Raw genomic sequence first — 27,322 nt, 5'->3', positions numbered from 1 at the left:
GCAAATCAACTTTGTTCTTTTTCATTGCTGAACAGTACATCATGGTGTGGATATACCACATTTTGTCTGCCAGTAAACATCTGAGTTATTTCCAGTTTGGGAATCCTAGGAATAAAGCTGTTATGAACATTTATGTACAAGTCTTTAAGGGGTCATACATTTTTATTTTTGTTAGGTAAATACTCGAGTGAAAAGACTGTCATTTGGCAGGTGTATGTCAACTTTTTAAGAGACTGCCAAAGTGGCTGCACTATTTTACATTCACAACAGCAACATATGAGAATTCTAATTGTGTCATTATTATTACCAATGCTTTGTTATCATTTCTTTAAAAACCTGAGTGATTCTCACAGGTATATAGTGTTATCTCATTGTAGCTGTAATTTGCATTTCTATGATGAATAACAATGTTGAGAATCTTTTCGTGTGTTTATTGGCCATTTATATCTCTTCTTTTGTAAAGTGTCTCTTCAAATCTTTTGCCCATTTTTGTTAACTTATCATTGATTTATAAGAACTGTTTATACATTTCAGATATAAATACATACAACTATTGAATATTTTATAATTGAATACTGTATTAAATATTAGACAAATATTACATATTCTTTTCCATTCTGTGACTTGCTTTTTATTGTATCAGGGTTTTTCAAAGAACAAACATTTTTAATTTTGGTAAAGTTTATCACATTTTTTTATAGCTCATGCTTTTTGTTTCTTTTTTGTTTTTTGTATCCTAAGAAATCTTTGTATAGCTGTCTTTTTAATTTATATAAGTAGCACTGTGTTATTCTGTTTCATTTTTGACTCAAACTATATTTTAAAATTCTACCCATGTTGTTTTATGTATATATGAACTGTTATTTCTAACAGATACATTACCATTTCATGTATAAATACCCTATATTTTACCTATTCTGTACTCTTGCCTAGAAAATCCCATGGATGGAGGAGCCTGGTAGGCTGCAGTCCGTGGGGTCGCTAGGGGTCGGACACGACTGAGCGACTTTACTTTTACTTTTCCCTTTCACACATTGGAGAAGGAAATGGCAACCCACTCCAGTGTTCTTGCCTGGAGAATCCCAGGGACGGGGGAGCCTGGTGGGCTTCCGTCTATGGGGTCACACAGAGTCGGACACGACTGAAGTGACTCAGCAGCAGCAGCAGCAGCAGCACCCCTAGAATAGAAATGCATTTGTCCTTCAATCCGCTGGGTCTACAAATAATGAATATCTCTGATAAGTTTCATGGAATATATATAAAGAAGCAGATTTGCTGTGCTAAAGGATGTAATATACTTCAGTTGATTAATTACTGCTAAACTGAGCTCCAGAATGGCTTTATCAGTCTACGTTCCCACCAGTAAAGGATGCTTTATTCTCATATTTCTGTCCATATTTGACATTATCCAACTTCTAAGAGGTATAAAGTGGTATCTTGTTTTAATTTTAATGTTTCTCAAAGCCCATGAATGTGAAGATCTATTCATATGCTTAGCCTTATGAGTTTCTTATTCTGTAAATTCCTTGTTCCAATTCTTTGACCACTTTCTGCTGCAGTTGCTGCCTTTTTCTTCTTGATTTTCAGGAGTTCCTTGTGTATTTTAGATATCAAGTCTTGCAAATTTTCAGTTCAGTTCAGTTCAGTCGCTCAGTCGTGTCCGACTCTCCGCGACTCCATGAATCACAGCACACCAGGCCTCCCTGTCCATCACCAACTCCCGGAGTTCACTCAAACCCATGTTCACAGAGTCAGTGATGCCATCCAGCCATCTCATTCTCGGTCGTCCCCTTCTCCTCCCGCCCCCAACCTTTCCCAGCATCAGAGTCTTTTCCAGTGAGTCAACTCGTTGCATGAGGTGGCCAAAGTATTGCAGTTTCAGCTTTAGCATCAGTCCCTCCAATGAACATCCAGGATTGATCTCCTTTAGAATGGACTGGTTGGATCTCCTTGCAGTATAAGGGACTCTCAAGAGTCTTCTCCAACACCACAGTTCAAAAGCATCGATTCTTCGGCGATCAGCCTTCTTCACAGTCCAACTCTCACATCCATACATGACCACGGGAAAAACCATTGCCTTGACTAGACGGACCTTGGTTGGCAAAGTAATGTCTCTGCTTTTTAATATACTATCAAGGTTGGTCATAACTTTCCTTCCAAGGAGTAAGCGTCTTTTAATTTCCTGGCTGCAATCAGCATCTGCAGTGATTTTGGAGCCCAAAAAAATAAAGTCTGACACTGTTTCCACTGTTTTTCCATCCATTTCCCATGAAGTGATGGGACCAGATGCCATGATCTTTGTTTTCTGAATGTTGAGCTTCAAGCCAACCTTTTCACTCTCCTCTTTCACTTTCATCAAGAGGCTTTTGAGTTCCTCTTCACTTTCTGCCATAAGGGTAGTGTCATCTGCATATCTGAGGTTATTGATATTTCTCCCAGCAATCTTGATTCCAGCTTGTGCTTCCTCCAGCCCAGCGTTCCTCATGATGTACTCTGCATATAAGTTAAATAAGCAAGGTGACAATATACAGCCTTGACGTACTCCTTTTCCTATTTGGAACCAGTCTGTTGTTTCATGTACAGTTCTGACTGTTGCTTCCTGACCTGCATACAGGTTTCTCAAGAGGCAGGTCAGGTGGTCTGGGATTCCCATCTCTTTCAGAATTTTCCACAGTTTATTGTGATCGACACAGTCAAAGGCTTTGGCATAGTCAATGAAGCAGAAATAGATGTTTTTCTGAAACTCTTGCTTTCTCCATGATCCAGTGGATGTTGGCAATTTGATCTCTGGTGCCTCTGCCTTTTCTAAAACCTGCTTGAACATCTGGGAGTTCACGGTTTACATACTGCTGAAGCCTGGCTTGGAGAATTTTGAGCATGACTTTACTAGCGTGTGAGATGAGTGCAATTGTGCAGTAGTTTGAGCATTCTTTGGCATTGCCTTTCTTTGGGATTGGAATGAAGACTGACCTCTTCCAGTCCTGTGGCCACTGCTGAGTTTTCCAAATCTGCTGGCATATTGAGTGCAGCACTTTCACAGCATCATCTTTCAAGACTTGAAATAGCTCAACTGGAATTCCATCACCTCCACTAGCTTTGTTAGTAGTGATGCTTTCTAAGGCCCACTTGACTTCACATTCCAAGATGTCTGGCTCTAGGTCAGTGATCACGTTATCGTGACTATCTTGGTCGTGAAGATCTTTTTTGTACAGTTCTTCTGTGTATTCCTGCCACCTCTTCTTAATATCTTCTGCTTCTGTTAGGTCCATACCATTTCTGCAAATTTTAAATAGTGAAAATTCCTTCTTCCAGTATAATATCTATATATTAACTTTGACGGAAATGTCTTTAATAACACAAAAATCTTTAAATTTTATTTAGACAGATTCATCATATTTTTAATGAGTTGTGCTTTTAAAGGTTTTGTTAGTCCTTCCCCTTGACATCTAAATCACAAAGATAATCCTTCATTTTCTTCTATTAACATTCTACTTTTCCTATTCTCATGTAAATCTTTCCTTCATCTAAAGTCTACATTTGTACATAGAGTTAGGTATGGATGCAGCTTTCTTTAACTCAGTATGTCCTTTCTCCTTTGATTTATGTTGTCACTTTTATGCTCTAATAAATTCCTATATGCATAGGTTGGAGCTATTTTTTTAACTGGCCACTTTTTCCGTTCTAGCATCAACTTTGTTGTTTCTAATACTGTGGCTTTAAGAAGGTCTTAATATCTGGGAGGGCAAGTCCCTCTTCCTCTTTATAGAGATAAACAGAGGGTAGCCGATAACTTGGGTGTAAGTAGGTACAAATTTCTGTAATGAACTGGGGTTCTCTGAAGGTAAGTGGACTAGACACACACACATACATTAACAATCTGGTGTGAGGCTGTGCCTGAGCATCCTCCAATCTGCTGCAGCCCTCCTAACCCAGTGGAAGTGTGAAGTCGCTCAGTTGTGTCCGACTCTTTGTGACCCCATGGACTGTAGCCTACCAAGCTTCTCTGTCCATGGGATCCTCCAGGCAAGAGTACTGGAGTGGGTTGCCATTTCCTCCTCCAGGGATCTTCCCGACCCAGGTATTGAACCCGGGTCGCCAGCATTGCAGGAAGATGCTTTACCCTCTGAGCAACCAGGGAAGCCCCCAAATTCTGAGACAAATGTGTATAGGAAAGAACTGGGTTATGAGAGGCCCAGCTTGGGGAATCCCTTCAGAAACTGCCTCTCATTAGAAGCAAGAAGAGCTTTCATCAAACTAGAGGCAGAAAGATCCTGCCAACGGTCTGCAATCTAGAAGAGAGTGGCTGTAATGTGTTTAGAACAGGAGATCAGCAAGGGTGGCAGAAGAGGAGTAAGATGGCAGAAGAGGAGTAAGACGGCAGCAGAGAGCTACTTGCATCCTTCCCAACATCACATACACTTTCACAACAAGTAGTGATTTCTCAAAGTACGATCTGTGGTCTACTGATAGATTCTTTTGATGGTCTACAAATCAATCCAAATATGTAGTCCTTTCAAGGAATTTCACAGACTTTCATTTTTTAATTTATAATTAGGCATTACCTAGTTATCAGAAACTCAGAAAGTAAATAACTGAGTAGTTACAAAAATGCTGTATAAGTAAAATCAAAATTAACATTTTACTGGAGTTTGCTGTGGAACTCTAAATCAGTATTCTGTTAGGGAACATGGACACCATGCAATATTCAATTGTACTACATAGCTATCACCACTCCCGCCCACATGCAGACAAAATTCCTATAATTACCTGAAATACAACCTATTATAGGCATACCTCATTTCACTGCTGTATTTTGCAGCATTGCGCTTTTTACAAATTGAAGACTAGTGGCAACCTGCATCATCAAGCAAGTCTATGGACACCATTTTTCCAAAGTATTTGCTTACTTCTTGGGTCTATGTCATATTTTGGCAATTCCTGCAATATTTCAAACATTTTTTCCCCATTTTTATTACATTTATTATGGTGACCTGTGATGAGTGATCTTTGATGTTATCATTGTAATTGTTTGGGTTGTCACAGTGCCCATATAAGATGGTGAACTTAATGGACAAATGTGGTGTGTATTCTGACTGCTCCATCGACTGGCCGGTTTCTCCACCTCTCTCCCTCACCTTGGGCTTCCCTGAAACACAACAGCATTGAAATTAGTCCAAGTATAATAATAATACACAGTGGCCTCTAAGGGTTCAAGTAAAAAGAAGAGTTGCACATCTCTCAGTTTAAATCAAAAGCCAGAAATGATTAAGCTTAGTAAGGAAGGCATATCAAAAGCCAAGACAGGCCAAAAGCTTGGCCGCTTTCACTAAACAGCCAAGTTATGGATGCAAAGAAAAAGTTCTTGAAGGAAATTAAAAATGCTACTCCAGTGAACAAACAGAATATAAGAACACAAAACAGCCTTACTACTGATACGGAGAAAGTGTTTTAGTGGTCCGGATAGAAGATCAAACCAGTCACGTTATCTTTAGCAAAAACCTAATCCAGAACAAAGCACTAAATCTCTTCAAAAGTTCATCTCCAGAACTTTTTCGTCTTTCCCATATGAATGAAACTCTGCACACATTGAACACTGAATCTCCAGCCCCCTCCTTTCTCCAGGTCCTGGCAACTGCCATTGTATCTCCTGTCTCTATGAAGTTGACTACCCTAGGAGCCTCATGTAACAGAATCATACAACAGTGGTCCTTTAGTGACTGCGATATTAAATTTAGCACCATGAATATAAAGTTCATCCATATAGTGTGTGTCAAAATGCCTTTCCTTTTTAAGGTGAAATAATACTTTGTTGTACGTATATACCACATTTTGTTTATTCTATCTTTTGAAAATTGTGAATAGTTTTGCTATGAACCCATATGTACAAATATCTGTTCAAGTCTCTGCTTTCACTTCTTTTTGGTATATACCCAGAAGTAAAAATGCAGGACCATACAGTAATTAAAAATTTTTTCATAAATCATACGCTTTTCCACAACAGGTGCACTTAGGAACGCACATCAGAATGCATTTTACCTTCCCACCAGCAATGCAACAAGGGTTCCAATTTCTCCACATCATTGCCAATATTTGCTATTTTGTTTTTTGATAATAACCATCCTAATGAGCGTGAAATGATATTTCACTGTAGTACTGCTCTGCATTTTCCTAATGATTAATGATGTTGAGTATGTTTTCATATGTTTATTGGTCATTTAGGTGTATCTCCTTTGGAGAAGTGTCTATGCAAGTCCTTTGCCAATTTCTGAATCAGGCTTTTTTATTCTTTAATGAATTTATTTATTTGTCTCTGCTGGGTCTTAGTTGTGGCAATGTGAATTCTTAATAGAGTCATGAAGGATCTCGTTCCCTGACCAGGGATCAAACCCAGGCCCCCTGCATTGGGAGCAGAAAGTCTTAACCACTGGACTACCAGGGAAGTCCCTGAATCATGAGTTGCAGGAGTTTTCTACATATTCTGGGTATCAATCTGTTATCAGATATATGATTTGCAAATATTCTCTCCCTTTCCATTGGTTGCCTTTTCATGCTGTTGACACTGTCCTTTAAAGCAAAAAGCTTGAATGTGAAATGCAATTTGTTGTCTGTGCCTTTGGTGTCATCCATGACTATTCTTGTTAGGAATTTATCAATTTTCTTAATTTTATCAAATAACCAAATATTGGTTTTCTTAATTTTCCCAATTATTTGTTCTGTTTCACTGATTTCTGTTCATATCTGTATCATTTATTTTCTTCTGCTTGCTCTGGATTAAATTTACCCTTCTTCTTTTAGTCTTTTAAGGTAGAAATGGAGATAACTGTTTTTAAGACTTTATTTTCTAATGTAGTCATTTAAAGTTATAAGTTTTCTTCTAAACATTGTTCTTGCTGCACTCAACAAATTTTAATATATAGAATTTCACAATCATTCAGTTTAAAATATTTTGTTTTCTCTTATGGTTTCATCTTTAATCTATGAATTACCTAAGAGCTTGTTTAATATGCAAATATTTGAGGAGTAAAGGCCAGAAAATAAATATTCTGACTTTGCAGGCCAGATAGTCTCTGTCACAACTATTTGATGTATGGAGAAAAGGGAACCCATCTAGACTGTTGGTGAGATTGTAAACTGGTACATCCACTGTGGAATACAGTATGAAGTTTCCTAGAAGACCAAAAATAGAGTTATCATATGATTTTTCAATCCCACTCTTAGGCATATATCCAGATACAACCATAATTTGAAAACATACATGCACCCCAATGTTCAAAGCAGCTCTATTTACAATGGCTAAGACATGGAAAAAACCTAAATGTCCATCAACATATGAATGGATAAAGATGATGTGACATATTTATACAATAAAATATTACTTAGCCATGATAAAGAATGAAATGGTGCCATTTGCAGCAACATGGATGGACCTAGAGATTACTGTACTACATGAAGTAAGCCAAAGACAAATATCATATACTGCTTATGCGTGGAAACTATAAAAAGAATGACAACATGAATTTATATGCAAAACAGAAACAGACTCACAGACATAGAAAACAAACTTATAGTTACCAAAGGGGAAAGGGTAAGGGATAAACTAGGAGTTTGGGATTAACATATGTACACTACAGTATATAACACAGATAAACAACAAGGTCTACTGTACAGCATAGGGAACTATATTCAATATTCTGTAATAACCTATAAGGAGATCTGAAACTATATATGTATGTATGTATACATAACTGAATTACTTCGCTGTACACCTGAAACAAACACAACATTGTAAATCCACTATACTTCACTAAAAACAAATTTTTTAAACGTTGCCATTATAGCACAAAAGTAGCAACTGACGATATATAAATGAATTTATATACAGTTGTGTTCTGAAAAAATTTTACAGAAACAGGCAGCCAGCTGGATTTGGCCTGCAAGTTTTAATTTGCCTGTACCTGTAATTACTGTCTTGTTGATTTCTAATTTAATTCCATCATAACCACAGAATATAATAAGATTTCAATCTTTTAAAATTTATTGAGACTTATTTTATGGCCTAGTATCAGCCTCAATGAAAATGCTACTTACACTTGAAAAGAATGCATATTCTGTCATTACTGGGTAAAGTGTTCTATAAATTTCAACTAGGCAGAAGTAGTTGATAGTGTTGCTGAGATCTTCTGTAAGCCTTAGAGATTTTCTGACTTGTTTTACTAATTACTGAGTGGGTATTAATACATTTGACATTTGACCATGATTGTGGGCTTGTCCTTTCCTCCTTTAACCTTACTGGTTGTTGTTCAGTCACTCAGGTGTGTTCTACTCTTTGCAACCCTGTAGACTGCAGTACATCAGGCTTCCCTGTCCTTCGCCATCTCCCAGAGTTTGCTTAAACTCATGTCCATTGAGTCAGTTTACAGCCCCCTTCTCCTCCTGCCTTCAATCCTTCCCAGGATCAGAGTCTTCTAGTGAGTCTGCTCTTCACATCAGGTGGCCAAAGTATTGGAGCTTCAACTTCAGCATCAGTCCTTCCAATGAATATTCAGAGTTGATTTCCTTTAGGATTGACTGGTTTGATCTCCTTTCTGTCCAAGGGACTCTCAAGAGTCTTCTCCAACACCACAGTTTGAAGGCATCATTCTTCCACGCTCAATCTTTTCTATTGTTCAACTCGCACATCCATACCTGCCTACTGGAAAAACCACAGCTTTCACTGTACAGACCTTTGTCAGCAAAGTAATGTCTCTGCTTTTTAATACACTGTCTAGGTTTGTCACTGCTTTTCTTATTAGTTTTAGTTATTAGTCTTATTAGTTTCTGCTTAATGAGGTGTGATACTTCGTTATTAGCTATACACACACATTTATATATGTCTTCCTGGTGAATTTCTCCTTTTATCATTAAGTAATGACCCTCTCTAATCTCTCTGTCTTGAAGTATAATTTGCTGAAATTAATATAGCTGTACCAAATGCTTATTGTTTATATATTTTCCATCCTTTTACTTCGAACCCATCTGTGTCTTTAAATTTAATACATATGTCTCATATTAGGACATAGTTAGATTCTGCTTCATTATCCATTCTGATGGTTTCTGTCTTTAACTGGAGTTTTAATCTGTTCACATTTAAATATAATTATTTATATAGTAAGAATGAAGTCAACTGTCTTACAATTTGTTTTCCATTTCTCCCTTCTGTTGTTTTCTTCTTATATTTCTTTTTTCTGGGATTAACTGAATTTTTATAGTGCTCTATTTTATTTCTTCTATTGATTTCTTAGATAAAAACTTCTTTTTGTTATTTTTTTTACTAGTTATTCTACTAGGCAATAAGTAGAACACTGCTAGCAACCACACCCTTCACTTATCAAAGCCAATATAATACCTTTCTTCAAATGACACTTTATATTTACTCGACCCTTTACTTACTTTATACACAACATTCCTATTTCCCATTTCTTGTTTTTCACAAATGTAATCATCTTACAACAGCAAAATTCTATTTACTCACCCCCAACTCTTTATGTAAGTGTTGTCCTATCTTTTTATTTCTACACATGTTCTCAGCCTCACTTTACAAGGGCCTTTATTTTTGCTTTAAGTAATTAGCTGTCTTTTAAGCAAGTTATGAGAAGAAAGGAAAAAAAGTCTCTCACATTTCCCATTTTTATCATTTCTAGTGATCTTCATTTTTTCCTGTGGATCCAAGTTTCCATCTGGTATCACTTCCCAATGGTCTGAAGGATATCCTTTAGGATTCTTTTGTTATACAGTTCTGCTAGCAACAGATTCTCTTAACTATTCTCTATTTGAAAATGTCTTTATTTCATCCACATTTGTGCAGAATATTTTCCTAAGATAAAGAATTCTGGGATGACAAGTTCTTGGTATTTTCTTTCAACATTTAAGGATCTTTCATTGTGTTCTTTTTGTTTATGGTGAAAAGTCAGTGGAATTTCTTACCCTCATACACAATGTTTCTTTTTCTCTGTCTTTCAAGGTTTTCATTTTTAAATTTCACAAGTTTGTGATGTACCTAGGTTTCCTCTCTCCCCCAATATTTATCCTTCTTAGAGTTTGCTGAGCTTCCTAGATATATCAGTTAATTTGTTCTCACCAAATTCAGGAAGTTTTCAGCCATTATTTCTTCAAACTTTTTTTCGGCTCAATTCTCATATATATTAAAAAATTTTTATATTGTCCCACAGGTCCCTGAGGTTCTGTTCATTTTTATTTAATGTTTTATTTTTCTTTCTGTGGCTCAGATTGGATAATTTCTATTACATTCTCTTCAAGTTCATTGACTTCTTCTGTTTTATCCAGTCTAGTATTAAATGAAAAATTCATTTCTATTCCTATACTGTTCAGATATAGACTATGCATTTGGTTCTTTTTTATAGCTTCTATTTATCTGCTAAGACTACTTATTGTTCATTGTACTTCTTTTCATTCTTCAGATTATCAGTAATAGCTACTTTATCGCCAAGTCCAAAATCTGGGCCAACTTACCCATAGACTTGGGAGTTTTTCCTTGAATATGGATTGCATTTTCCTGTTTATATGTCTAGTAACTTCTTATTGAACACTGGACACTGTAGATATTACATGTAGAAACTGAGTATTATTATCTTTCTCTGAAGAGATTGATTTGTGCTTTAAGAGGCAGTCTGGGGGCTTCCCTGGCACTCCAGTGGTTAAGAATCTGCCTGCCAATGCAGGGGACACGGGTTCAATCCTGGGTCCGGGAAGATTCCATATGCTGCAGGGCAACTAAGACCGTGTGCCACAACTACTGAGCCCGTGCTCCAGAGTCTGTGAGCCACAACTGCCGAAACCCAAATACCTAGAGTCCGTGCTCCCCAACGAGAGAGGCCACCACAGTGAGAAGCCCACACAGCACAATGAAGAGCAGCCCCCACTCACCACAGAGAAGGTCCTCACACAGCAACAAAGACCAAGCACAGCCAAAAACAAATAAATGAGTAAATCTTAAAGAAAAACAAAAACGGAGGCAGTTCGGGGACTTCCCTGATGGTCCAGAGGTCAAGACTCTGCACTGCCATTGCAGGGAGCACAAGTTCAACCCCCAGTTGGGGAAATAAGATCCCACATGCCATGCAGTACAGCTCTGTCCCCCCAAAAATAAGTAGTAGTTCAATTACTGCCTGATCACCTTGAACTTATGTAGCCATGATTTAATGCTACGTTTAGCGTGGGTCTGAGGAAAGCCCATGGTGTTTCACACTTCTTTAACTTGATGGGACTCATCCACTCAAGACTTAGCAATATGCATTTAAGGTTCCTCCACGTCATCTCATGCCTTTGGTAGTTCATTTCTTGTTAGCACTTAATCATATTCCATTGTCTGGATGTACTACAGTTTAGTTATCCATTCAACTACTGAAGGACATCTAGGTTGCTTCCAAGTTTGCTTATGAATAAAACATCATAAACATACAACTAGAGGTCTTGGACACAATATTCATTTCAATAAATACCAAGGAATGTGATTGCTGCAGCATGGAGTATATTTTGTTTCATAAGAAACTGTTAAACTATTTTCCAAAGTAGCTGTACCATTTTAAATTTCCACCTGCAATGAATGAGTTCTCATTGTTCCACAACCTTGCCAGCATTTGGTATTATTAGTGTTCCAGATTTTGGCCATTCTAATAGGTATGTACTAGTATCTCATTGTTATTTTAATCTGCACTTCCCTGATGATATATGATGTAGAGCATTTTTTCATCTTTATTTTCCATCTGTATACATTCTTTGTTGAGGTCTTTCGTGCATTTTTAAACAGGGTTACCTGTGTTCTCACTGTTGAGTTTTAAGAGTTCATATATTTTGAATAAAATCCTTTATCAGATGTGTCCTTTACAAATATTTTATTCCAAACTGTAAATTACTTTTTCATTCTCTTTACAGAGCAGAATAGTGTCAGACTTTTTATTTTTGGGGGCTCCAAAATCACTGCAGATGCTGATTGCAGCCAGGAAATTAAAAGACGCTTACTCCTTGGAAGGAAAGTTATGACTAACCTTGATAGTATATTAAAAAGCAGAGACATTACTTTGCCAACCAAGGTCCATCTAGTCAAGGCAATGGTTTTTCCCGTGGTCATGTATGGATGTGAGAGTTGGACTGTGAAGAAAGCTGATCGCCGAAGAATCGATGCTTTTGAACTGTGGTGTTGGAGAAGACTCTTGAGAGTCCCTTATACTGCAAGGAGATCCAACCAGTCCATTCTAAAGGAGATCAATCCTGGATGTTCATTGGAGGGACTGATGCTAAAGCTGAAACTGCAATACTTTGGCCACCTCATGCGACGAGTTGACTCACTGGAAAAGACTCTGATGCTGGGAAAGGTTGGGGGCGGGAGGAGAAGGGGACGATGGAGAATGAGATGGCTGGATGGCATCATTGACTCTGTGGACATGAGTTTGAGTATACTCCGGGAGTTGGTGATGGACAGGGAGGCCTGGCGTGCTATAATTCATGGGGTTGTGGAGAGTCGGACACGACTGAGCGACTGAACTGAACTGAACAGAGCAGAAGCTTTTAATTTTAATGAAGTACAGTTTTTTACTGCTTTCTTTCATGAACTGTGCCTTTCATGTTGTATCTAAAAAGTCATCATCAAATCCAAGGTCATGTAGGTTTTCGCCTCTATCTTCCAAAAATATTATAAGTTTTATGTTTTACATTTAGATCTGTGATCCATTTTGAGTTAATTTTTGTGAAAGATATAATGTCTATCTAGATTTTTTTTTTTTTTGGTATATGGATGTCCAGTTGTTCCAGCACCACTTGGTTAAAACAACTATCTTTTTTCCATTATATTGCTTTTGCTCCTTTATCTATTGACTACATGTGGGTCTATTTCTGGGCTCTCTATCAATGTTCCACTGCTCTATTTGTCTCGTCTTCTGCCAATACTACACTATCTTGATCACTGTAGCTTTATAATAAGTCTTAAAGTCAGTTCACATGCTAGTAATGCTTAAAATTCTCCAAGCCAGGCTTCAGCAATACATGAACTGTGAACTTCCAGATGTTCAGGCTGATTTTAGAAAAGGCAGAGGAACCAGAGATCAAATTGCCAACATCTGCTGGATCATCAAAAAAGCAAGAGAGTTCCAAAAAAACATCTATTTCTGCTTTACTGACTATGCCAAAGCCTTCCACTATGTGGATCACAATAAACTCTGGAAAATTCTTAAAGAGATGGGAATACCAGACCACCTGACCTGCCTCCTGAGAAATCTGTACGCAGGTTAAGAAGCAACAGTTAGAACTGGACATGGAACAACAGACTGGTTCCAAATAGGAAAAAGACTATGTCAAGGCTGTATATTGTCACCTTGCTTATTTAACTTATATGCAGAGTACATCATGAGAAACACTGGGCTGGAGGAAGCACAAGCTGGAATCAAGATTGCTGGGAGAAATATCAGTAACTTCAGATATGTAGATGACACCATCCTTATGACAGAAAGTGAAGAACAACTAAGGAGCCTCTTGATGAAAGTGAAAGAGGAGAGTGAAAAAGTTGGCTTAAAGCTCAACATTCAGAAAACTAAGATCATGGCATCTTTGGTCCCATCACTTTGTGGCAAACAGTGGCTGACTTTACTTTTCTGGGCTCCAAAATCACTGCAGATGGTGACTGCAGCCATGAAATTAAAAGACGCTTACTCCTTGGAAGGAAAGTTATGACCAACCTAGACAGCATATTAAAAAGCAGACATTACTTTGCCAACCAAGGTCCGTCTAGTCAAGGGTATGGTTTTTCCTGTGGTCATGTATGGATGTGAGAGTTGGACTATAAAGAAAGCTGAGCACTGAAGAATTGATGCTTTTGAACTGTGGTGCTGGAGAAGACTCTTGAGAGTCCCTTGGACTGCAACGAGATCCAACCAGTCCATCCTAAAAGAGATCAGTCCTGGGTGTTCATTGGAAGGACTGATGTTAAAGTTGAAACTCCAATACTTTGGCCACCTCATGCGAAGAGCTGACTCATTTGAAAAGACCCTGATGCTGGGAAAGAGTGAGGGCAGGAGGAGAAGGGGACGACAGAGGATGAGATGGTTGGATGGCATCACTGACTCAATGGACATGGGTTTAGGTGGACTCTGCGAGTTGGTAATGGACAGGGAGGCCTGGCGTGCTGCAGTTCATGGGGTCGCAGAGTCAGACACGACTGAGCGACTGAACTGAACTGAAAGTCAGCTAATGCCAGTCTTACAACCTTGTTGTTCAATACTGAATACTGTGAAATACTGTGTCAGCTATTTTAAGTCTTTTGCCTCTCCATATAAACACTAGAATTAGTAGATCCACAAAATAATCTGCTTGGACTTCCATTGAAACCGCCTTGACATCTTGACAATATTGCATCTCGTTGTCCATGAAAATGGATTATCTCTAAATTTAGTTCTTTTTAATTAGTTCATCAAAGTTTTACAGTTTTCTGCATATAGGTCTTGCACATATTTTTGGTATTGTGCTTTTAATTTCAGATTCCACTGTTCATTGCTAGTTCATAGGAAAGTAATTGGCTTTTGTATATTCATATTGTATCCTGAATCCTTCCAATAATCACTTACTAGTTCTAGGAGTTTTCTGTCAGTCCTTTTGGATTTTCTATACAGACAACTGTTGTCACATGTGAACAAAGGCAGTTTTACGTCTTCCTTCCCCATCCATATGGCTTTTAATTCCTTTTCTTGTTTTACTATACTAGCTAAGACTTCCAGTACAGTGTTGAAAAGGAGTGGTGAGGGGGGACCTCATAGCCTCATTTCTGATCTTAGTGGAAAAGCGTCTATTTTCTTACCATTAATTATGATGTTAGTTGTAGGTTTTTGTAGATATGCTTTATCAAGTTGAAGAAATTTCATTATACCTTAGTTTACTGAAAGTTTTTATCATGATTTAGTGTTGGGTTTTTTTGTCAAATACCTTTTCTACATCTACTGATATAATCATGTGATTTTTCTTCCTTAGCTTGTTGATATATTACATTGATTTTTGAACACTGAACCAACTTTGCATACCTGGAATTAATTCTACAACCACGGTATATAATTCTTTATATAGAATACTGATGTGATCTGCTAATATTTTATTGAGGAATTTTACATGTATATTCATGAGATATCAGTCTGTAGTTTTGTTTTTTGTAATGTCTTTGTCTGGATTTTGTATTAGCGTGATGCTGGCCTCATAGAATGAATTAGCAAGTATTCCCTATCCTTCTATCCTCTAAGAGAAATTAGACAGAGAACTGGCTTAATTTCTTCCTTAAAATTTAGAACTCACCAGTGAACCCATGTGGGTCAAGTGCTTTCTGTTTTGGAAGGTATTGATTATTGATTCAATTTCTTTAATAGATATAAGGCCTATTCATATTGTCAATTTCTTCTTGTATAAGTTTTGACAGATTACATCTTTCAAAGAACTGGTTCATGTCATCCAGGTTTATCAAATTTGTGGACATAAAAAAATTTTTGTGGACGTAGAGTTGTTCAGAGTATTTGTTTATAATACTTTTAATATCCATTAAATCAGTAGTGATGATTCCTCTTTTATTTCTGATACTAGTAATTTGTGTCATCTTTCTCTTTGTTGGCCTAGTTGGAGACTTATTTATTTTATTGATCTTTTCAAAGAACCTGGTTTAGGTTTCATTTATTTTCTTTATTATTGTTTTCAATTTCACTGATTTTTGCTCTAATTCCTACTATTTCTTTTCTTCCGTATGTTTTGGATTTAATTTCTTCTTTCTAGTCTCCTAAGGTGGCGAGAATACATAGAAGAACTGTACAAAAAAGATCTTCACGACCAAGATAATCACAATGGTGTGATCACTCACCTAGAGCCAGACATCCTGGAATGTGAAGTCAAGTGGGCCTAAGGAAGCATCACTACGAACAAAGCTAGTGGAGGTGATGGAATTCCAGTTGAGCTATTTCAAATCCTAGAAGATAATGCTGTGAAAGTGCTGCACTCAATATGCCAGCAAATTTGGAAAACTCAGCAGTGGCCACAGGACTGGAAAAGGTCAGCTTTCATTCCATTCCCAAAGAAAGGCAATGCCAAAGAATGCTCAAACTACCGCACAATTGCACTCATCTCACATGCTAGTAAAGTAATGCCCAAAATTCGCTAAGACAGGCTTCAGCAATATGTGAAACTTGAACTTCCAGATGTTTTCAAGCTGGTTTTAGAAAAGGCAGAGGAACCAGAGATCAAATTGTCAACATCCGCTGGATCATCGAAAAGGCAAGAGAGTGCCAGAAAAACATCTATTTCTGCTTTATTGACAATGCCAAAGCCTTTGACTGTGCGGATCACAACAAACTGTGGAAAATTCTTAAAGAGATGGGAACACCAGGCCACCTGACCTGCTCTCTTGAGAAATCTGTTTGCGGGTCAGGAAATAACAGTTAGAACTGGACATGGAACAACAGACTGGTTCCAAATTGGGAAAGGAGTACATCAAGGCTGTATATTGTCACCCTGCTATTTAACTTATATGCAGAATACATCATGAGAAACACTGGGCTGGATGAAGCACAAGCTGGAATCAAGATTGCCAGGAAAAATATCAATAACCTCAGATATGCAGATGACACCACCCTTATGCCAGAAAGTGAAGAGGAACTAAAGAGCCTCTTGATGAAAGTGAAAGAGGAGAGTGAAAAAGTTGGCTTAAAGCTCAACATTCAGAAAACTAAGATCACGGCATCCAGTCCCATCACTTCATGGCAAGTAGATGGGGAATAGTGGCAGACTTTATTTTTGGGGGCTCCAAAATCACTGCAGATGCTGATTGCAGCCAGGAAATTAAAAGACGCTTACTCCTTGAAAGGAAAGTTATGACCAACCTAGACAGCATATTAAAAAGCAGACACATTACTTTGTCAACAAAGGTCCATCTAGTCAAGGCTATGGTTTTTCCAATAGTCATGTAGAGATGTGAGATTTGGACGATAAAGAAAGCTGAGCATCGAAGAACTGATGCTTTTGAACTGTGTTGGAGAAGACTCTTAAGAGTCCCTTGGACTGCAAGGAGATCCAACCAGTCCATCCTAAAGGAGATCAGTCCTGGGTGTTCATTGGAAGGACCGATGTTGTTGCTGAAACTCCAATACTTTGGCCACCTGATGCGAAGAGCTGACACATTTGAGAAGACCCTGATGCTGGGAAAAACTGAGGCAGGAGGAGAAGGGGATGACAGAGGATAAGATGGTGAGATGGCATCACTGACCTAATGGACATGAGTTTGAGTAAACTCTGGGAGTTGGTGATGGATAGGGAGGCCTGACGTGCTGCAATTCATGGGGTTGCAAAGAGTCAGACACAACTGAGTGACTGAACTGAACTGAATTGAAGGTGGAAACTTAGATAATTGATTTAAGATCTTTCTTCTTTTCTAATATATGCTTCAACACTATAAATTTCCCTCTGATCTTGCTACATCCCATTTTTTTTTTATCAGTTTGGCTATAATTTCATTCAGTTAAAAATATTTTTAAAATCTCATATATTTCTTTTTTGACCCATGTTGTACTTAGAAGTATACAGTTTAATCATCATGTATTTGGGGATTTTCTAGTTATCTTTCTTTCATTGATTTCTAGTTTAATTTTTTTGTGGTCTGAAAGAACACTTTGTATGATTTCTATTCTTATAAATCTGTTAAGATGTTTATGAAAAAAGAATGAGATACTGCCATTTGTAGTAAAATGATGGACCTAGAGATTATCACGCTAAGTGAAGTAAGTCAGAGAAAGCCAAATAGCATATGATATCAGTTATTTGTGGAATTTAAGATACCATAGAAATGAACTTATTGACAAAACAGAAACAGGCTCATAGATGTAGGAAACAAACTTTGGTTACCAAAGGTAAAAGATGGGGGATAAATTAAGAGATTGGGATTAACATATATAAACTACCATACATAAAACTAGTAAGGACCTGCTGTGAGCACAGGGAACTCTACTCAATGATCTGCAATAACCTACATGGAAAAAGAATCTCAAAAAGAATGGATATATGTATAACTGATTCACTTTGCTGTATATCCGAAACTAACATAACATTGTTAATCCACTATATACAACAATAAACAAGCAAACAAAAAAATGATACAAATGAACTTACCAACAAAACAGAAACAGACCCAGAGACATGGAAAACAAAACTTATGGTTACCAAAAGGGAAAAGGGGGAGCAGGGGTTAAATTCGGAGTTTGATATTAGCAGATACAAACTATTATACATAAAATAAACAACAAGGTCCTCCCTATATAGCATAGGGAACTATATTTAATATTATGGAATAAAATACAATGGAATATATATGTATATGTGTTTGTGTATATATATGTATATAAACTGAATCACTTTGCTATATGCTAGAAATGAACACAACATTGCCAAATTAGCTATACTTGAAGGGGAAAAAAAAAGATGTTTTATAGTCCAGAACATGGTCTGTCTTGAATGTTGCATGTGAACTTGAGAAGAAATGCATATCCTGTTGTTGCCAGGTGAAGTAGTCTATAGGCATCAATTATAGCTAATTGATTGATGGTGTGACTGAATTCAATTAGGTTCTTACAGATTTCCTGCCTGGTGGATCTGCTCATTTCTGACAAAGTGGTGTTGAAGTCTCCAACTATGATAGTATTCATCTACCTCTCTTTGCAATTTTACTAATGTTTGCCTCACAGTTTGAGGCTCTGTTAGGTGCACACACATGAAGAATTTCTATGCCTTCTTAGAGAACCAACCCCTTTATCATCATGTAGTGCCTTCTTTACCAGTGATAACTTCCTTGCTTTGAAGCCTGCTTTGTCTGAAATTAACATAGCTACTCCTACCTGTTTTGACTAGTGTTAGCACCGTATATTTTTCTCCATTTACTTTTAATTCATATGTGTCTTTATAATTAAAATGGGTTTCTTGTAGAAAACAGACAGTTGGGGCTCATTTGTTTGGTCCAATCTCTGTCTTATAATTGGTGCATTTAGACCATTGATATTCAAAGTGACTACCAATATATTTGGAGTAATACCATATTCATTACAGTTTTCTATTTGTTGCCCTCATTTTTTGTTCTTATTTTTATCTTCTACTCTTTTTATGATTTTCGTGGTTTTAGTAGAGAAATTTATGATTCCACTTTCTTTCCTTTTTTATCATGTAGGTTCTACTTTTTGAACTTTTTTTTAGTGGTTCTCTCCAGATGTGGTGGCAATGGTCTGCCCTGTGTGCTCTTCTCTCTTACAGAGCCAAGAAGAGTTGAATTTTCAGTCTGTTCAGTGTTTCACTTGTTGTTAGTCAGAGTGGCAACTTCCAAGCCCCTTAACATGCAGAACAGGAAACCTCAAGCTACAGAACTTTTAAAAACACATTGATAAGCAGGACCAATCTCATACAGCAAACCTTTAGATTAAGCACTTGACCCAAGTCCTGGCAATCTGACTAAGCACTGGCCACATGCAGCTCTAAAGCTCAAGAGAGAACAATTCGCATCTTTCTATTAATACAACATGCCTTGGGATTAATTCTTAAAATTTCCTGGCGGGAAGGAATTCCATGCTCTAACAGGGCATTTCACATAGACCTCTCTTTTAGAATATGACACATTATAGCAGTTGACTTATTTCTTTCTCATGTTACAGTCTGAGAGCATAAGGTCTACCTTCATCTTATATGCAGTTTACATAGAACAGTTTGGACCATAATAAGAACATATTGCTTACTGAGTAAATCAGCTGATAATAAAAACTCTTGACTCCCCTTCTTTCCCCCAAAATGACGGAATCCTAATATGTAATCTTGGTTGTCATAAATGAATAAAAATTAAGGAAAATAATGCCAAAGACATTTATTTTTCAAGCATGGTAGTGCCCTCTAAGCTCCACAGATGAGAGACATACAAACTCTTGATCACTGAGCCTCTCTGAAGCCTCAGTTTCTACATCTGTAAAAGAGGATAATAATAATCAATGTAAACCATGAGGTTACAAATATAAAGCTCTCATTACAATACATACAGTAGACACTCAACAAATTGTTATTTTCATTTCATTATTATTAGCAGCAGCAGCAGCACTGTCAAACCATCACTTACACTTCAGTACACAGTAGCCATTTGCTTTAGAAACTCCTTCAGCTTGACCTTGTTGACCAAGTAAAGGTTACAAGGTAAAAGATAACGCCTGACTTGGTAAGACATTAGGGTTGATCACATTACTCTATCCTCTGATATTACAGCACAGAAACAACATGCTATAGTGAGGAGGTCTAAAAATCCTATTCGAAGTCAAACATCTGAAAGGCATGAGAACCAGAATAACGGAAAACATGTGGATAGCGGGTAGTCAGCTAGTAACTAGCTCAAAGCAGATAACTGTTAACAGCAGATAACTGTTAACAAACCGTGGAACCTGCAGTACAAGAACAGCACCTGTCACCTCTAACTAATAAACCCCTTTGTCGCCTGGAGGACTTTCTTTCTCTTCTTCTTCTTTTCTTCCCCTTTTCTTTCTTCACCTCTATCCTGACACTCTATGATTTCTTCTCTGAGTCTCTGTTCTTTCTTTTTACCAAGTGAAATACAGAATTAATTCCTACTCTTAGTATTTATTATACTTTTCAGTAAAATAATGAAAATAGGTTTTAAAGAAAGAAAATCAGGACTCAATTCCAGTTCTAATAATTAGCTATGTAACTTGGGTAAATTAAACTAAACACTTTAGTTTGCTCAAATGGAAAAGAGAGATAATAATAGTCTTTTCACATGGTTATAGTAAGAAGTAAATTAAATTTGTAAATTATCTAGCCTAAAACCTGACATACAATAGGTCTTCCATAAAGTTAATGTCCTTCTCAATTTCTCTAGAAAAAAATCATCTAATCCTTGGTTATGTCTTCCACAGTACCTCTTAACAGAAAAGGAGAGCCTCCCACTCCTTGTACACTTTCCCATCATTTTTATGAATACAAATGAACCCAACCCTTACAGATACGGACAATGTCGCTAACTACAGAATTTTACACTGCACTGATATAAACTCTGCTTACTCTGGGTCCTCTCCTTATCTTAAAGTTGGAACAGAAAAATTTCAATAGAAACACAAAGTAATGATAATTATAAACTATGCATTTAAGAGGCACTTAAACATTACTCATAAAACAATAATATGAAAGGTATAACACTATGCTTTTAAAACTGGCTTAAAGCTGCTTCAGTAGTTTGGACCATGTGAGAAAATTATGAACAACCCCACAGGAATAGTTCCCACGTTAAGGAGTCAATACAGTAGCAGGCCAATTGCCAGCTGCCTCTTCCAACTCATTCTAACTCAGTTAACCTCCTAGCTAGAGACTGACTCTACTCTCAAGTGAATTCCACACTGGTATCCAATAAGTGTTTGTAAAACTAAAACTATTCTAGAGAAGAGACATTAGGAATCAGAATAGACTACCCACACTTTACTGCACCCAGTTCAGACAGCCATCAGACAAAAGAACCAAAAGGAAAACCACGTGTGGCCACCATGTGGCACTTGAAGGACAGCCAAGAAGACACTGTGCAGAGGCTGGTGCAGCTCAGTGCAATTCTTCAACTGCAAACCCCAAACCACAATACAGGCAACAGTGAGTGACCCAGAAGCAAGTTGGTGTTGGGGGAGAGGGGTCAGAAAGCCATACAGAAAAAAGTATAACACATGAAATGCAACTGGGAGAAAGGGATTAGGAGTTACTGGGTAGTGGGAAAAAGTCATTATTCTATTCAGGTACAAGTTCAGTACCAACAAGGGCTAAAAGATTAAGTAGACAAAAGTTCTTTAGGGAAAATAAAACAAAGAAAGTGTTAAATTAAAAGCTGAAAATCCAAGGAAAAGGTAAAGATGCATGCTTTAAGGGCATTAGAAAACCAACTTCAACAGCAAGCCCCAAGATAATAACTTGCAAATGGGAGTGGTAGTAAAGTATAATAATTTGAAAAGAACAACATTGGAGAACCAGAAGTACTGGTATGGTTTGGAATTTTATTGAAGATAAAACAGCACATTTTCCTTAAGTTCATAAAAAGATTTGCCATGGCATGCAGTTTTTATAAAACATCAAAGTTCTCACCCTAGAGCAACAAAAGTGGTAGATGGTCTCTGAGCCTAAGTTCCAGGAATGCTCAGTTTATTCTCAGTGCTCATCTCTGAAGAATCTGAGAGCACTGCAGCCACGGGAAAGCCCCATAACTGAACCACAGCAGACTTTTTCTGAGGGTAGGCTAGAGTGTGACCATACTTACTGGAGTCCTCCCACTGGAGTAAATGTAGCTTCCATGCAGAATAATACAAAAATCCCAGTACCAGAAAAAGGCAGAGGGCTAGCAGCAGATTGCGTACAAATATCAAGAGTCCCATCTTCACATGATCTACAATTTCCTACATGACCTAAAAAAAAAAAAACAACAACAACAAAAAAAAACAATTTAGGTCTTAACTGATAAAGCAATCATCTTACTGATATACTCTACCTTAAAATAAGTATTTATAGGACAATTTCCAAATGAAGAACAACCTGGAATTATCACTGATTGATGACCTGGCATCTTCCGACCTGCTCAAGCCTGGCTCAAAGGATGGTTTCACCATCACTCAGCATCAAAGGCAGCCGTCACCCTCATGTCTCTCCTCTCGCTCACTCCTGACACCAAGTCAGTGACCAAACTCTGGCAATTCCAACCTCCCAAGGAAATCTCAAATCATACCTGCTTCCCACCATCACTCCCCTAGGCCCTGACACCACCATATTCCCACAACACAAGTTTCCCTGCCTCCAAATCTGCGTCTCCCAGGAAATCCATTTTCCACACAGCACAAAGGGCAGTCTATTAATAACACAAAATCTAACACTACTTCCTGACGTAAACCCCTTTGCGTTAGTATTCTACTGCTGCTCTAGCAAATTACCACAAACTCAGCAGCCTGAAACCACTCAAATTTATTATCTCAGAGCTCTGAAGGCGGCAAGTCCAGGTACAGCAGGGCCCTCTGCATAAGCTATTCCAAGACCAAAACCAGAGGCTCGGGAGGGCTGCATTCCTTTCTGAAGACTCTGGGGATGAGCACACTTCCAAGCTGCTCCAGGCTAAATTCAGTTCCTCACAGCTGTAGGGCCCGAGTCCCCATTACCTTGCTGGTTATCAGACAGTCTTTGCTTTTGTGTTCCTCTTCATATTTCCCATGTGATACCTTTCCGTCACGGTGGGTTAGGTTCCTCTTACACTGATCTCTCCAACTTCCCCTTTAACCACATCTTGCTTCTGTTTCCAGGCAGAGGAGCCTCCGTGCTTTTCAGGTTCATGTGATCAGACAGGGCCCACTTGAATAATCTAGGGCAACCTCCCGATTTTAAGGTCTGAAGCTTTAATTTCATGTGCAAAGTCCCATAAAGTAACATATTTACAGATTTCAGGGATTAGTGTGTAGACATCTTTGGTTGTTTTTCATCGTTGTTGCTGTTTTGGGTTTTGATTGTTTTTTTCTTACAGTGCTACGTGGCCTGTGGTATCTTGGTTCCCCAACCAGGGATCAAACCTGGGCCCCTTGCAGTGGAAGTGAGGAGTCCTAACCACTGGCCTGCCAGTAAACTCCCATGTGTGGACATCTTGGAGGGACCAGGACCATTCTCCTTAATACACCTTTCATTAAATTCTCAGTTCCTGTAAGATAAAGTAATTGCTCCTCAGGAGTCTAGCAGCTTCTGACCGCACCCCAATTTACTCTCCAAGCACCTCCTGCTCCTCCCAACCTCACTTGTGCGCTACGCTCGAGCCCCTCTGCTTTCATTGAACAGTTCTTGTTGTCACTCTCCTCAGGTCTGTCTGGAATGTCTTCTTTGCCACCCGCTATTTCACCTGCTGGACATTCTTCGATACTCACCTTAAATGTAACCTCAGCCAAGATGGCTTCCTAGGATCACTCTTCCCTACCCCTACTAATATATCTAAGACATGAAATAATCTATGAGAAATATTATAAATATTATATCCTATGTATAAACATTATACATGAAGTGATAAAAAGTTAGCATCTTCAGACTATATAATCATCCACTTAAAAAAGCCAAGGGACTCAACTGAAAAACCGTTAGAACTAATAGAGAACTGAATAAAGTAGGTGATTATATGATTTACTTACAAAATCCAACAGCTTCTTAAAAACTATACCAGCAAGAATCAATTTAAAAAATGTAAGGGGAGAAAATTCCATTCATGATGGCAACAAAATCTACAAAACACCTAAAAATAAACTTCAGAAGAAATGAATAAGATTTTCACCAAAGGACATAAAAGATCCAAATAAATAAACAGACAGGTTTCCAAGTGAGAAAATTCAATAATGGAAATATGTCAGTTCTCCTGAAATGTCAGTTCTCTATAAATTTAGTCTAAAGCCAGTCAAAAACCATGTTTCTGTTTTTCTTTTTTTTAACTTAGATCTAAATTTAATCTGAGGGCTTCCCAGGTGGCACAGTGGTAAAAGAATCCACTTGCCAATACAGGAGATGCAGGAGACTCAGGTCCAATCCCTGGGTTGGGAAGATCCCCGGGAGGAGGAAATGGCAACCCACTCCAGTACTCTTGCCTGAAGAATCCCATGGATGGAGGAGACTGGCAGGCTACAGTCCATGGGGTTGCCAAGAGTTGGACACAACTGAGCATGCACGCACACAAATTAACCTGAAGAGTTCATACCCAAGAAGAGTGAAGAAACTTTTTGATGAAATGAGGATTTGCCTTACCATATTAAAACCAACTTAAAGCTATAATTATTATGCTAGATGGGTACTGGCACAAGAAAAGACAAACAGATCAATGGAACAGAAGAGAGTCTAGAAATGAGCTGTCTCAATAAAGAGACACATACAGACATGGATACATACACACATATATACCTGAATTTATCCATATATTTGAATTTACAATAAGCATGTAAGTTTTTTAAAAAGACACGAAGGATACATAGCTAACTGTTGATGTAGTTAACTCTAAGAAATAGTATAGGACAATGAAAAGTACTTTTCCCTTCATACACTTTGAAATAAATTTGTTATAGGTCACAAGTATTGCCTCTATAATTTTGAAAATTTAAAAAAATCAAACATATGGGACTTCCTGGTGATGCAGTGGTTAAGACTTTGTCTTCCAATGCAGGCAGAGCAGGTTCAATCCCTGGTAGGTGAGCTAAGATCCCACATGCCTTTCAGCCAAAAAATAAAACTTAAAAAAAAAAAGAAGCAATACTGTAACAAATTCTATAAAGACTTTAAAATAATTTAAAAATAAAAGTCAAACATAAACAAATGGGACCTAATCAAACTTATAAGCTTTGGCATAGCAAAGGAAACCATAAAGAAAACAAAACGACGACCTACAGGCTGGGAGAAGACATTTGCAAACAATGTGACTGACAAAGGCTTAATTTCCAAAATAAACAAACAGTTCATACAACTCAGTAACAAAACAACAACAACAAAAAACAATCAAAAATGGGCAGAAGACTTAAATAGGCAGTTCTCCAAAGAATACATACCGATAGTCAATAGGCACATGAAAAGGTGATCAACACTGCCGACTATCAGAGGCATACAAATCAAAATGTCATTGAGTCAGTAACAACTCACATTGGTCAGGATGGCCATCATCAAAAAAAATCTACAAATAACAAATGCTGGAGAGGGTGGGGAGAAAAGGGAACCCTCCAACACTGGTAGTGGGAAATGTAAGTTTGTAAAGCCACTATGGAAAACAGTAGGCAGGTTCCTCAAAAAAATAAAAATCGAGTTGTCATATTTTCTATTAATAGCACTCCTAGGCATATACCTGGAGAAAACTCTTAATTCAAAGATACATGTGCCCTTATGTTCATAACAGCACTTTTTACAACGGCCAAGACACGAAAACAACCTAAGTGTCCACTGACAGATGAATGCATAAAGAAGATGTGGTGTATATATACACAACGGAGTACTACTGAGCCATTAAAAGAATGAAATAATGCCATCTGCAACAGGATGGATGGACCTAGAGATTATCATACTGAGTAAGAAAGAGAAAGACAAATACCATGATATCACTTACATGTGGAATCTAAAATACATGACACAAATGAACTTATGTGCAAAACAGAAACAGGGTCTCAGAATACAAACGAATGGTTATGCAAGGGGAAAAGGGGTGGACAAGGACAAATTAGGGGTTTGGGATTAGCAAGTACAAGCTGCTATATATAAAATAGATAAATGTCCTACCATATATAGCCCAGGGAACTACATTCAGTAACCTAATAAAACATAATGGAAAATAATATGAAAAATAATATATGTATATGTATACATATATTAATATACACATATATGAATTATTTTACTGTACATCAGAAACTAATATTACAAATCAACTATACTTCAATTAAAAAAAAAACAAATTCAGTTCAGTTCAGTTGCTCAGTCATGTCCGACTTTTTGCAACCCCATGGACTGCAGCACGGCAGGCCTCCCTGTCCATCACCAACTCCTGGAACTTACTCAAACTCATGTCCATTGACTCAGTGATGCCATCCAACCATCTCATCCTCTCTCATCCCCTTCTCCTCCTGCCTTCAATCTTTCCTAACATCAAAGTCTTTTCAAATGAGTCAGTTCTTCGCATCAGGTGGCCAAAGTATTGGAGTTTCACCTTCAACATCGGTCCTTCCTATGAATATTCAGGACTGATTTCCTTTAGGATGGACTGGTTGGATCTCCTTGCTGTCCAAAGGACTCTCAAGAGTCTTCTCCAACACCACAGTTCAAAAGCATCATTTCTTCAGTGCTCAGCTTTCTTTATAGTCCAACTTTCACATCCATACATGACCACTGGAAAAACCAAAGCTTTGACTAGACGGACCTTTGTTGGCAAAGTGATGTCTCTGCGTTTTAATATGCAGTCTAGGTTGGTCATGTCTTCCTTGGTGGCTCAGACGGTAAAGCATTTGCCTGCAATGCAGGAGACCCGGGTTCAGTCCCTGGGTTGGGAAGATCCCCTGGAGAAGGAAATGGCAACCCACTCCAGCACTCTTGCCTGGAAAATCCCATGGACGAAGGACACTGGTAGGTTACAGTCCATGGGGTTGCAAAGAGTCGACTCTTAACTTCACATAAGGTTGGTCATAACTTTTCTTCCAAGAAGCAAGTGTCTTTTAATTTTGTGGCTGCAGTTACCATCTGCAGTGACTTTGGAGCCCCC

At 37.9% G+C, this 27,322-nt stretch overlaps 1 protein-coding gene across 2 annotated transcripts in view; it reads right to left on the bottom strand.

Annotated features, from left to right (window-relative positions):
- ST3GAL3 (ST3 beta-galactoside alpha-2,3-sialyltransferase 3) overlaps positions 1-27,322 on the bottom strand; it is a 215,402-nt gene that overhangs the window by 167,799 nt on the left and 20,281 nt on the right. The window contains exon 2 of one of the 2 annotated variants that reach the window (XM_088835219.1): positions 22,340-22,484. The exons of the other annotated variant lie outside the window; for it this stretch is intronic. Within the exon in view, the coding sequence (XP_088691345.1) occupies positions 22,340-22,454 (115 nt within the window). The 5' untranslated portion in view covers positions 22,455-22,484. The remainder of the gene's footprint in view (positions 1-22,339; positions 22,485-27,322) is intronic. 2 annotated transcript variants of the gene reach the window in all.

Source organism: Moschus berezovskii, chromosome 4 (genome assembly GCF_049115385.1).
Source record: "Moschus berezovskii isolate FMDL1 chromosome 4, NW_MosBer_1.0, whole genome shotgun sequence".
Classification (NCBI taxonomy): Eukaryota; Metazoa; Chordata; class Mammalia; order Artiodactyla; family Moschidae; genus Moschus; species Moschus berezovskii.
The sequence above is the reverse complement of the archived record's forward strand: the minus strand, read 5'-3'. Positions and strand labels throughout refer to the sequence as shown.